Source organism: Cervus elaphus, chromosome X (assembly GCF_910594005.1).
Source record: "Cervus elaphus chromosome X, mCerEla1.1, whole genome shotgun sequence".
Classification (NCBI taxonomy): Eukaryota; Metazoa; Chordata; class Mammalia; order Artiodactyla; family Cervidae; genus Cervus; species Cervus elaphus.
The window spans coordinates 136514246-136527520 of NC_057848.1; the positions used below are offsets into that span (position 1 = coordinate 136514246).

The 13275-nt window shown below is 45.2% G+C and overlaps 1 protein-coding gene across 2 annotated transcripts; it reads right to left on the bottom strand.

The window, feature by feature from the left end:
- Positions 1–7313: 7313 nt before the first annotated feature.
- On the bottom strand, positions 7314–9652 carry MID1IP1 (MID1 interacting protein 1). Of its 2 annotated transcripts, none has more exons than XM_043896951.1 (2): positions 9352–9652; positions 7314–9082 (listed from the first exon to the last, which is right to left on the bottom strand). In XM_043896951.1, exon 2 carries the CDS (start codon positions 8818–8820, stop codon positions 8272–8274), a length of 549 nt encoding a protein of 182 aa, XP_043752886.1. In that variant the 5' UTR covers positions 8821–9082; positions 9352–9652; the 3' UTR covers positions 7314–8271. The 2 variants fall into 2 exon arrangements, with proteins under 2 accessions (XP_043752886.1, XP_043752885.1); XM_043896950.1 differs by having other exon boundaries at positions 7314–9079; positions 9352–9637.
- Between the last annotated feature and the right edge of the window lie 3623 nt (positions 9653–13275).

Genomic DNA, 13275 nt, shown 5'->3' on the forward strand with positions numbered 1-13275 from the left:
GGGGGAGAAGTAAGATTTTAAAAAATTGAGAGTGGATCTAAGATCTTAACCATAAAATATGTAATAATGCCACTATATTTGAAGCAAACCCTTTTAGTAAGACAGTGGCAGCCCCATAAGTCGTGTCTGTTTAGGCAGGGCCACTGTCACCAGGACTAGAGCCTAAAAGAAAAATAAAGTCTCTTTCACAAAAGAAGACTAAAAGTACCTTTCAGACTTGTTTTCACCAATTTGCTGTGTTTAAAATTCTATATTTTAGCTAGCCCCAAAAGCAATGACTGGATTAAGTGCGAAGAGTATATAACCTTTCATTTTCTGGCCACAGGCTAGAGGCCAAGTGTTCTAGTGACCTATTGCTTCCATAACAAATTCCCACAAACTTAGTGACTTAAAACAATGTAAAATTACTCTCTTACAGTTCTGACAGTCAGAAGTCTATGATGGGTCTCACGGGGCTAAAATCAAGGTGCTGGAATGTCTATGTTTTTTCTGGAGGCTTTAGGGAGACTCTGTTTCCTCACCTTTTCCAGCTTTTAGAGTCGGCCTGCAGTTTTTGGCTCATGGCCCCTTTTTCCATCTTCAAAGCCATTGAGGGTAAATTGAGTCCTTGTTATGCTGCATCACTCTAACTCTGGTTCTTATGCCTTCTACTTCCATTTCGAAAGACTTGTGATTAGATTCAACCCATCCTGATAATCCAGGATTTCAGCATCTGAAGGTCAGGTGATTAGCAATCTTAATTCCAGCTGCAGCCAACCTTAATCACCCCTTGCCATGTAGGTGACATATTCACAGGTTCCAAGGATTAGGACACTGACATCTTTGGAGGACCATTATTTTGCCTACCATGTCAAGCTTTAACAGAACTGTAAAAGGCTACTTACCTCTTTCATCATCCATCACTTCTAAGCCTTCTATTCTCTACATCAGCCATCAGATGAATGTTTCCAAAGGTTCTGGGTTTATCTCAAGCTGTTACTCAGGTAAATGTGATAAACACAGACCCTGTTTATAGATTACATTCTACTTTTAATTGTTTTCACTTAGTTCTACCATCTCCTGATATTTGGAAATAAAAAGTCTCTGTTCCCATTATCTATTGCTGTGTAACAAACCACTTAGTGGCTTAAAAGAATGAAAATATTTTGCACACAAGTCTAAAATTTGGGCAGTGATGAATGGGGACAGCTTGTCTCTGCTCCACTTGGCATTGGCTAGAGTAGCTCCAAGGCTGGGGGCTAGAATCAGTTGAAGGCTCACTCACGTGTCTGCAGTTGGCTGGGACCTCAGTGAGACTGTCAGCAGGAACACCTACATGTGGCCTCTCCATGTGGCTTGGGCTTTCTCACAGTGCTACAGCTGGGTTCCAAGGATGAGGCTCTCTTAAGAGACAGCCATGTATCTCATACAAGAGGAAAATGCCTGACCCTTTATGATTCGGCCTTGGAAGTGATGGCCACGTGGATTTTTCAAGGCAGCACCAAAGCCCCACCTAAATTCAAGGTGAGGAAACAGAGATTCTACCTCTGGATGGAAGGTGGCAAGGTTGAGGAAGAGCATTTAGGGCCACAAATAACTTTGCCATCTCTTTGAGAAAATACAGTTTGCCACAACTTCTCTGCCACTTTTCTATTTCTTCTCTTCAAGTCCCCTCTTCCTTCCATTCTATTTATCTCCCTTTATATAATTGCCCACCTTGCCCTTTTTTTGTCCGTCACTCCTTCTGTCTCAAAATCAGGTCAACCCCGAGCTGGCAAATGGCAATTTCAGAAGGTGATATAAGAAGACTATAGCATGTCCACAGAGGGACATCTAATTGCTGGAATCAGAGATTATTCAACCATTTGAGACTGACAGAAATGGCAATTTCATAATATTGACTTTGACTTCCTGTCTAGGCAGAGAAAAAGGTACCACAACCTACTATGAGAAGACAATGATTACCTCCCCACTCCTCAGGTGTCCAGTGGGTGGGAGGATCTTTGCCCTTCTTCATCACTTCCCTTATCACATCAACCCAGGCAGAGATGGTGGAGTGACATCTCATAAATTTGGAAAGACAGGCTCAGTTTGACTTTCTCGCTTGGGGCCAAACTGGCGGCAGAGATTTTGGCCTTTTCCTCTGTTCCCTAACCCACTAAATAGAAAGGGCTACTGGTTTCTGAGATAAACATCTAAGTTTCTGGCATTTACGCCTCAAACATTTAAACTATTAAAGCACTGTCAACAAGTATTTACCACAACAGAAACTAAATTATACCCCAAAGCATCCATACAAGCTGCAATGTTAATTAGATGTCATGAGATACTACACCTTGTTTTGAATGACCAAATGTACACTAACTACACTCCTTGCATTCTACACATAGTTTGACTGCTAGGGAACATATCCACGTTTTTTCCACGATATATATCTTTCATTAAAAAAAAAAAAAACAGGACTTCAAATTAACACCACATTGTGAACAATTTAAATACCTTGACCAGAACTAACAGTGTGGTACTTTCGTTTTCATCCTTCCTTGACTACCAAACAGGAAATCTCCTCAATTAGATGTATGCTAAGTAGAAAAAAAAAATGCCATTATCCAAGGACACAACAAGTCTTGTCAGGTATTTCAACATGGCGGAAGAGTAGTCAGGTTTTAATTGGTCCTACTGAGCTCACCCACAAGCTACAACATTCTTTACCTCAGCAGTGTGGTATTCAAAAGGAAAAAAAAACTACAAAGTTAGTTTCTACCTTTGAAAACATCAAATGAATCATGTTCAGTTTCATCCTGTTAACTGAATGTGCTTGTTGATAAAAGTGCACATATCAACACTAGTAAGATTGGAATTGAAAAGTAAAATAGATTTGAGAAAACACCCCACCCCCAACATTGTTTATTTCCTCACAAAAATAAAAGAGCTGGGCTCTAGTTTTGCTAGTATTTTCCCAGTCTTCCTGTCTACTGGATTTGAAAGCACTTTCTCTAGACACTTCATAGTCAGACAGTGACCTTCTATAACTCTGTTCTTAACTAAATGATAAGAACTTTCTCCAATCAAAATTCTTACCAATTTGGGATTATTAAAGTTGGACACACCAGCAGATTTATTTTTAAAACGCTAGGCAAAACATTCTGAAACAATAGACAAAGAAGTAATAAAATAAAAAGAATGGGAAGATACAAACATTTTTCCTCTTAAAAATAGAGAATGCCAAAACAGGAAGGGCTGATGAGATAGTTCTGGTTTTGGCAGGCTTTGTTTAGACAGATGCACAACCATTAGGTTTCTGCTTTAACTTGACCAAGACTTTTGACGCTAAAAAGAAAACAGCTAACTCAATAATAAAAATAATAAAACCAAAAAAAAGAATATTTAAGGAGGTGAAGTCTTCATGGTTTTATGGAAGATGTATCCATCTGGGTCTTTACCATAATCACTACAGTTCAAGCACAGAATAGCAAGCAGCTGGAAAAGGCCTGTATATCAACGTAGTATTCCTTTTCCTTAACCAGCATTTCATTAATTAAATAACATTCTCTCAATGGAGCAAGGAGACTCCTGAGGGATGTGGAAAATAGAAGAACCATGGAATCTCCATTTGTCAATACTGGAAGAGGCCTAAAAGCTTGAGCTGCTTTCACTTCTTATTTCCTTTCTGCTGGCTTTCAAAACACTTGTTCACCCTGAAACCCAGGGTGGCCAAGACAAGAGAATAATAAACGGGAACTTCCAGTCTCCATTCCACCTTATCTTTCCACCTAAGCACCATCCTTGGATAGCCCAGCTTACATGGCCAAGCCCTGTCCACCAACTAAGCATGTCCACTATCAGGAGGATAAACTTAGGGCAAATGCATATGAAATCCCTGCAATGGGCTCAGGGCCAGCTGGACAGGGCCAAGTGTGTTATAGATGAAGGGCACAAGCTCTGGGCACTCTGTTGGTCCTGAAGATTCCTTACCCAAGGGGAATCGAAAGACCTTACAAAGAATCAGCATGGGGGCCCTCTAAAGTGGAGGGTCCCAAGGAAGGAGCCCTGGTTGCATGAGGCAAAGGCCAAGCAGTACTGGCTTCCAGATACAGAAATAGTTACATTGGTCATGTTGTTGTTTAGTCACTAAGTTGTGTCCAACTCTTTTGTGACCCCATGGACTGTAGCCCAAGAGGAAAATCCATGGGATTTTCTAGGCAAGAACGCTGGAGTGGGTTGCCATTTCCTTCTCCAGGGAATCTTCCCAACCCAGGGATCAGACCCAGGGATCGAACCCACGTCTCCTGCATTGGCAGGTGGATTCTTTACCACTGAGCCACCAGGGAAGCCCTTATTGGTCATACACTATCATTATTTCCACCACTTATCAGAAAGTTCTACAAAGTTTTAGATGAACTAACTGGAGGCCTAATGTTTAGAGTAACTCAAGAACACCTCTAAAATTCCTTATTGATTAAAAAAATTGAACATGGCCTTGAAACAAAAAAAATTTTTTTTAATAATTTTAAGTTGAAATTATCTTGCTAATTAAAGCAACTTAGCCTTGATCAGAAACTACAAAAAGAAGATTAATACTCATTTTAAGAGACCAATCATCCACATGTTTATAATTTTCATGTTTCTGATCCAGAATTTTTTATTTGTTGGGGTGAAAATTACCTTTAGAATTTTAAACAAAACATGCTTTCTGTCATTTTGTTCAGAATTCTTCAAAATATATCTCACAAGGATTGGTATAAATGTACTTGATGTCCCATAGAAAGATAATTACCTCTGGGGGGGGGGAGGTATATAAAATTTGAGCTCTCAGTCCATTAGGACTGTGTAAAATTTGCAAACATCTGAGACTCACAGAATAAGAGAAGGAGTGGGGTGAGGGGGGAAGAAGAGGAACTGCCATCTCCCAAAAGATTTTTGTTCAGCAGCTAAAAATGAGGAGGCATATGCAAATGACTTTCATTTTTTAAAACAATTGTTAAAGTAGACTAGTTTTCAAGTTAGTCCAAAGAAGGATAATCCCTGTAGCTGTGACATGCTAACAGTGGGTTCAGGTTCAGAGAAAGATTAAATCAGACCAGACCACTAAGGAACACTGTGTAAATGTAAAACCCCAAAAGCCCTGTGTGAGCAAAGCAGAAAGGTGTTTTGAGAGGCAAAAACAGGCCTTCTCAAAGGCTTTGGTGTGAGGTTTTGATGTAGAAAATGCTTATTAAATGTAAATATCTGGAGGGTAATCAATTCCCACCTAAGCTGTTCCTTTTTGCCCAGTTCATTTGCCCCCTGCCTTCCCTTTAGTCCCAAATTGCCACCCAAGATGGGTATTAGTAGACAACCTTGATCTCTGAGAGCTCTTTGAAGGAGGGGCCATGCAGTGTTTGCAACTTTTAAAATCTATAAAGTACTTTGAGCTTCCTCAGGAAAGACCTAAAAATATATTCACTTATCACTTGACCTTAGAAGTTAAACAAAAATTTAAATGGCTTGAGAAAATTTAACAGGTAAATCTGGTCAAAGGGATTTGATCTTGCATTGTTGCATAAACCAAACTTGAATAGTTATATCAATGGAATAACACTTACTGGGCCTGGGAAACCGAACTGGTTCATGAAAAAAATCCAATCCTCTTTTCACTACTCCTAGGTCAGAATCACTATTTATATATAAAGAATACTCTCCACGAATATTTTCAAAAATAAAGTTAAGAGCTTTATTTATAGTTTAGTTTTCCTATCAACATCTGCCTTTCTGTATTCTGAATACAAGAATGTTCTGAAAACATTTTAACATCTCATAAAGTTCTTGCTATACCTTGCCTAAACCATGACAATTTGATTTTAATTCAGTCTCTTCCCTGAGACTTTGAGAAGAGAAAGAGTTTACCTGTGGTTTCATGTATGTAATGGAAATTATGCTTTTCCTTAAAGTGAACATATTGTTCTAAGGTTCATATATTCCTTGAGAAGGGCAAGGAGGGAGATAAAGATGTGAAGCAGCATTCAGAGAGCTGGAAAGAACCTGTAGTGCCCTTCTGTAGTGCCTAAAGAAACTTCCAAGCAGCACACATTCCATATACAATCTCCTTTCATTCTCGCTACAACTCCATGAAATAAATCTTGTATTATTATTATGTCTAATTTCAAATGTGGCAACAAGCTTGGAGAGTTAAATACGATAACAAGAGGACTTGAACACACAAATTCCTGGCTCCAAGTCTTGGTATTTCTACCACTTGGCTTTCGTAGTTTCCTTTTTTTGTATTTTTTGCTTGCACTTTGATATTTTCAAGGGGATACAAGGTTAAGAGGCCATATACCTTCCTTCTGGTGCTGCCTAGCTTATCTTTATGTATTAACCATTAACTTTCTCTGGCAACACAGGAACCAGCCTTGACACTTCCCCATTTTTTCACGGCTGCTAAAAACTGATAATAGGCTTGAGCTACCCACAGCACGAAAAAAACTTGCTTTTTTTTTAACTTCAAAGTTACATGTATTTTAAATTCAAGCTCTGTGAGCTTAGAGAATGTCTCATGACTCCCAAGATTGAAAACTGAAGTTGATCTAATACTTAAGCCCGCCTAAACAAATCATGAAATATAAAACACAGAGCATTGTTTCGCCTATTCCACCATCCCAGAAGAGCAGCATAATGGCATCTAAGTGTTCGGAAGGGCCCTGCTGCAGTCTTGCTCAGATCTGCTGTCCACAGCCACAGACTGACTCCCTGGAAAACTGGAAGCATTGCTGGACACTGCTTCACAAAGCTTAGCACTTCACTGGGAATAGTCCAAGAGGCCACAGCGAGTGTTATAAAACATTTAAGTCTCTCCTAAGATTAACATAGAAGACTGGTAAATACAAGACCTGAAAGGTGTGTGCACTAGTATTAGCTAGTGTTTTTCTTCCAATTTTTACCTCTCAGTAGCCAAGTGAAATTTCTGCCTTTAAGATAAGTGGCTAGGCCTCAAAATGCATAATGTGTGCTTGAGCCTCTTGAAAAATTCAAAATGTTAACTAAGCACTCTGATAAGCTAGTCAAGTTGGTTGAAAACTCTAATATATGTACCTTCCCATAAATACTCTGAGTATTTATGAACTTTTTGTTGAGACTTACCTTGGTATTGAATTAGAAAGAAAAAGCTTGGAAGTAAATCTTGTTGGTAGCTTCCTCCCAGACAAAGCTGAATACTTACAAAGGTGATTATCTACCACTTTGAAATACCAGAGAAAAATAAAATTAGCTTTTGCTAAAAAAAAAAAAAAAGTTTATTTTTATTTAATGACTAAGCCATTCATTGGCAGATGAGAAAGCAACAAACTTTTGTCAAGTTTCGTTAACACATTTGCTTTTTTTTATTTTTTAGAATATAGTCTACATCTGGATTAAAAAAGTTTTAAATAAATTTAAGACATATAACAACAGTGGAACCCTTCATCATTCTATGTACAACATGGATAGAATGTCAGTTGGTTCCATCTTGGGTAAGTCCACTTTCTCATAACAATGTTATTATTTTTACCAAGTGGCAAGTTTCCTACAAGCTGGCACCGTGCCAGCTTACACATACTGGGGTGGGGGTGGTGTGAAAGGGATGGGATAGAGGTGCCACAGAACAACTATACAGTGTAACAGAAAATCATTAATAACTAGTACCGGTTACCGACACAGTGCTGTTTGTGCGCCTATCACAATGGAATCGCCGAAGTTTCAGAGCAAGGAGGAGATTCGAAATACTTAGGACGGGGCCACTGTTACAGGAAAACTGATGCAACCTTAGCAACACTGCTGCCTCCACCAGCCCAACGGCAGGGCGGCGGGAGGCTGCGCAACCGCCCCGCCTTCCCCAGCGCCCAGCTCCGGGCAGCGCTCCCAAGTGTGGCAACCCAGCGCCGCGCCCCGGAATGGCCTATTCTCGGCCCTTCTCCTCCGGAAAGAAAAGAAACTCCAGGAAAGGCACAGACTGAATGCAGGGCGTCAACTCGGGCCCATTCCCACCAAAGTAGAACACAGTCCCCTCATTCCCCCACCTCCGCCCGACCCCGCCGGGGGAGAGAAGGAAGTCCTTGAGCACTATCCCACCTCTTTGGCCACCACTTTCCTCTCTGCTCTCGCCAAAGAAGCCCCTTCCTCCATGCTGCCCTGCTGCGCCCCCAGCATGTACGCAGCCCCCCCAACTTTGCAGGCCGCCCATCGCGCCCTAGAGCCAGAAAGAAAATAGCTTTAAGGAAAGAGAGAGGGTGAGAGATGGGACCAGGAAGGGTGCGGGACAGCCGCGGGCGCCCCGCCTCAGTGCCCCCAATTGCTGAAGCCGATCTCCTGCTTGTATCTGTTAGTGAGGATGTTGGCTTTGCGCGTGAGTTTGGACAGCACAGTGTGCAGCCCTCGCAGGTGGTAGTGGAACTGCTGCTCCAGGTCCTCCTCGCCGGCGTCCGCGCCCTCCAGGTTGCTCAGGTCCACCAGGATGTCCTTGGACTTCCAGGCGCTCCCCTCCTCGCTCCCCGCCGCCGGCGGCTGGTGTAGGACTCCCCACTCGATGTCGTTGCGGATGGACTTGAGCAGCACGTAGTGGCTGTACATGTCCCGGGAGGGCGCGAAAAAGCTGCCATTGGCGCTGCCCGGGCTGGGGGCCGGGGGCGTGCGCTCCTCCAGGCAGCCGCCGCTGCCGCCTACCTCCACGCCGACGTCGTTGTCCAGCTCCGGCTCGGCCAGCGGCACGTCGCGCAGCAGACTGGGCACCATCACCGTCTGGTCCATGTTGTTCACCGCGCCGATGAAGCGATTCATGGCGTTAAAGAGCGAGTGCTTCTGGTTGTAGGTGTCGCAAATTTGCATCATGGTGGCCGCGTGGGCGCCGAAGCACAGGGACGCAGGGGCACGGGATGGCCGGCTAGGGCGAGGGGCTGCCCGCCTTCACGCGCTCTGTGAGGCCCGCGCCGGGAGCCTGGCTACTGCCGGTGCGGCGGGATTCCCGGCTCCTCCTCCGCCTTCTCCAACTCGTCTCGATCGCAGCCCGGCCCTGCGGGATGCGCGACTTCTGGCTTTGGCGTCCGGAAGCTCGCGATATCAGCTCGTGGTCCCTGGGTCGAGCCCTTGCCTGCTTGGAAGACAGGGACGAAAGAGAAGATTATTCACCCAGCTAGGGTGCCCGGTACCCCCGCCTGCCCGCACCGCCCCTCCCCCCCATCCCCCCGGTTACTGCTTCTCTGGGACGGCGCCCGGGTGGCTCCCAGCAATCAGGCGGTCCCACCTCCTAGCGCGCCCAGTGCCTCCGAGAGAAAGAAGGTGGGCTCCCCACTCCCGTCTCCCTCCAAAGCCGGAGTCCAAGAACCCCCGAAGACCGGGCAGAAATGGGGAGGGGGCACGCACTTCCTCCGGCGCCTCGAGATCCCCTGCTGCTGGGTAGCTCAGCGTTCCCGCTCCCGGCGGCTGCTGCCTGCGGCTGCTGCGGCGGTCAGTAGCCGAACTGTGTCTGCGGGCGGTGGTGGTGGCGTGGGCCCCCTACCCATCCCAGGTGCTCAATTTATAGAGCCCTGGAAAGGTGTCGCCGACGCTCAGGGCCACCCCTTGTGTCTCCTCCTCCCGCCTCCCCGGCAGCGCCGAGATAAAAGGCCCAAGCTGAGGATGACCGGGAGTAACACTCTCTGGGCCCTTTCTACAGCGGGGGCGGGGCGTGCTGGGCCAGCCCCGCCTCTCGCCTGATACCCGGGCGGAGGGAGGGCGCCGTGGCAGGGCAGGGCAGAGGAGAGATGGAGCAGCCAGCCGCACCCGCCAGCGCCGAGTGCAGAGCAGGCCAGTGTGTGGGGGGGAGGTCAGGCGCTGTGTGGGTAAAGGAGGGGCCGGCGTCCCCTCTGGCCAGTGGGCGGGCAGGAGTGCGGGGGATGGGTGGGTCTTGCTCAAGTTCCCGGGGTGGGAAGACCGAATTGCTGGTGCCCTGGTCGTAAAGTGAGGCCCCCCCCAACCCCGCATCTATGCTGGCAGTGGCCCAGAAACTACCAATCCGGTTTATTAATAGCCGTCGGGGAAAAGGGACCCGCAGTAGCAGCAACTCCATCCCGAGACTCTTACGTAAGAAGGGTGAAAGAAGGGTGACGGGGCATGCCGGCAGCACGTGGACGCTTGGTGCTCCCGCCATGGCCCTGGCCTTGGCCTACTGTGGGGGCGGGGAGATGAGCCTCAGAGGCTTTTGCCTACCTCCTGGCTGGGTCTTTCGCAATATTTCCAGTAACATCCGTTGCCAAGGGATGAAGAGCGACCCATCCTTGCATCTGCACAGCCTTCCAGGAGATCAGATGTGGCGATGGGAAGTAGCCAAATTCCTGACTTTTGCCCAAATCCCGCTACTCAGAGATCCGTGGCCTTTTGACTGCCAAAAGGCCAGGAGCGAGTGACAGTAGGTAGGGTTGTGCCGGGTGTCTTTCATCATTTAACAGAAAAGTGGGGGAGGTGTCCAGTATTTTTTTTTTAGGAAGAGAGTTTGAAATGTTCCTTTCCAAAAATAGTTCTTAAAACGCAAGGTCATTCAATAGGGCCTAAAACTATGTACCAAATTGCTGGATTTAACTTTTCAGTCTTGCACCTTAAATTTCAGTTTGAGACTCTAAACCACAGCCCGTTTTCAGTTTTGTTTTTCCCATCTCAATTGCCATGCCATGTCCTTCATCCAACAGTGTTCTCCAACAGTCCTACAGATAATCCAAGAAGACTCAAGTTTCTAATTTTTAATCTCTTTTCTCTAAAACCTTTTAAGGGTGCTTTTAGTACTGTCTTTTCACAGGACAAAAGTGCCAACAGGGAGAAGCACAAAATAAGTTTATTTTTTCCCCTTTCACTTTAATAATCTATATTTAATTTTTTCCCACGGCAAACCATCTTCCTAATTGTCTTTTGAATGAAAATCTGACTTGGTGCTACAAGGGTGGGACAGAGGAGACAGAGCCCAGCCCTGGGAGCCCCCCTCCCAGGGCTTGTTGGTTCTGCCAGACCATAGCCCTAGTTTTTTATCTGTAAAACTGGAATCATGTTACCAGCTCAACCTATCAGGGTCTTTGGGAGAATCAGTGGAAAGAAAAAGGTAGACCAAAGAAGCATTATGTAAACTTCAAGCATTAAAATAATCTCATCCTCTGTTTACACATGTGGAAACATACAAACTCTTCCAGCCCCAATTTCCTCTTCAATAAAATGGAGCTTCTCCCACGGACTGTGCCAAATTTTGGTTAATGGTGAATAAGATAATAGATATAAAAATTATTATGTAAACTGTAAAGTATAAAGGTGAAATTGTACTTAGTATAGGATCTTTTCATAGTCTAAAGGTTTTTACATGAAGGGTCAGAAACCTTAAACATGTAAAAATGGTTCATGATGATTCAGACCCTTCCACACTGCCCCCAATGCTTAGGCAACTGGCGAGTACAAAATACTCCAGCTTGAATTTAAGCCCTTATGCACAATGACAGACAAAAAACATTGCAACAAGAAATCTCAAAAAACAAAAAGACACACATCCAGTTTTCAATAACTGATTATCTACAAATTAAAACGCATTTTGTCCCCTATGACAGACCGGCTTGATATTTTAAGTACATATGCCTCTGGATGAAAATTTAGTATTCAGATTTGAGTTACTAAATGCTGGAATCCTGCCTCTTTTCTCCCCAGTTTCAGCAAAGTGTGATAATAACTCTCAGAAAACGGAAATTCAAGTGATCTAGCAAAGGAATCCCAGCAAAACCCCTCCCAGCTTAAGAGAAAGCCCCTAAAGCCTTCTTTTCGGTCTCCACTCGCCACTCTGAGCTGTTTCCTTCCTTCTTCTGGGGTTGAGGTCACACTCCATCCCCCCAGTTTCTTGACTCCTTTTCTTTCACATTTCTTAAACACTGTAAGAGAAAGATGGCTCTTGCACCGGCCTGCAAAACTTCCCAAACCGGGCCGTCTCAGTGCCCCCAGGGACAGAACAAGAACTCACGCCCACAGGGGTAACTCCGGAACAGAAAGGTCGGGATCCAGAGCTCCCGGCCCTTGGAATCACCCCACCACCGCCCCTCCGGCTTCAGCCAATCAGGTGCTGTCAGGAAGTATTATGCAAATAACCCTTCGTGCCCTAGCCAGTCAGGAGAGACGACCCCCTCCCTCCAGCATCCTCTTTCACCCCAGCCGCGCCGAACTGGCGGCGGCGGCGTCCCTGGCAACCGGAGCGCCGCCAATTTTCCCCTGCACAGAGGCCGGAAAAAAAAAAACATTAAAATGGTTCCTTGTGGTCACCTGGGAGGGGAGCGGATGGGCCTGGCCAGGCCAGAGGCGAACAGCCTCTCCGTTGCCTCAGGCACTTTACCAGTTGCAATCTGGAACAGGCTGGAGATACTGAACAACCTGCCCAGGCCTTATTTTGCCTCTGGAAAACAGAAGTCATCTAGTGAGCAGACAACTTTTGAGTACTTTTTGCAGGCTGGCAGGCTCAAGGCCTCTGGTCTCTGCTTCCTCCCAAATACGCTAAATTTTCTGTAAAAGCTTCGTCTGGAATCTGGCGCCCACCCGACTTCTTGATCCACAGCTCCAACTCTGGAGCTCAATACAGGTTCTTAATTCCCACGTTTACCTTCTTCAGCAACCAGAAAGTCACATTTTGCTGGTCTATCTCCCAATAAATGTTCACAAATGCCCCTTTCTGTGTCCTTTGAATAGTTTGGGGAAAGATGGCACTTCAAGTAACCAGAAATTTACAAACAAATGCAATAAACTGGTTAACAACAGTAAACTGGTCAAAGAAGACAGATTGGAGAAAGAAGAGATTTGGCCTAGAGTTGATGTGAAGGTGGTATCCTTGTAAAGCTAGAAACCAGCTCAACTCAAGAAAGTGGAGACTCTAGGTTACTATGAGGCAGAATGTAGAAGGAACCACTTTATGCTAAGTGTCCTAGAAAGATGATAATCAGACTGTCTTGTTGAAGGCCATGTAGTCCAACCATCCACTTGTGCTGAAATTGCTCACAACATCCCCACCAAGTGGTCTCCCTGGCCCACATTCTTGTAATTTCCATCTTCTAGGTTAGTTCTCCTGTCTTGGAGCAGCCCTCCAGGAAGCCATGGAGGACTGTCAGGTATTTGAAGGTAAATAGGGTCTCCAATTCACTATTCTTCAAGCCAACTATTCCAAGTTCCTGCAGCAGTTCTTCATGGTCTCTCTGGAGTTGCTCATCCATCCTGGCCACCGTCTTTGGAAGTAGCTCCACTTTGCTTGTAAGTGTGGCACCTGGAATTAATTCAAGCACCATCTTTTTTAGGGAAAAA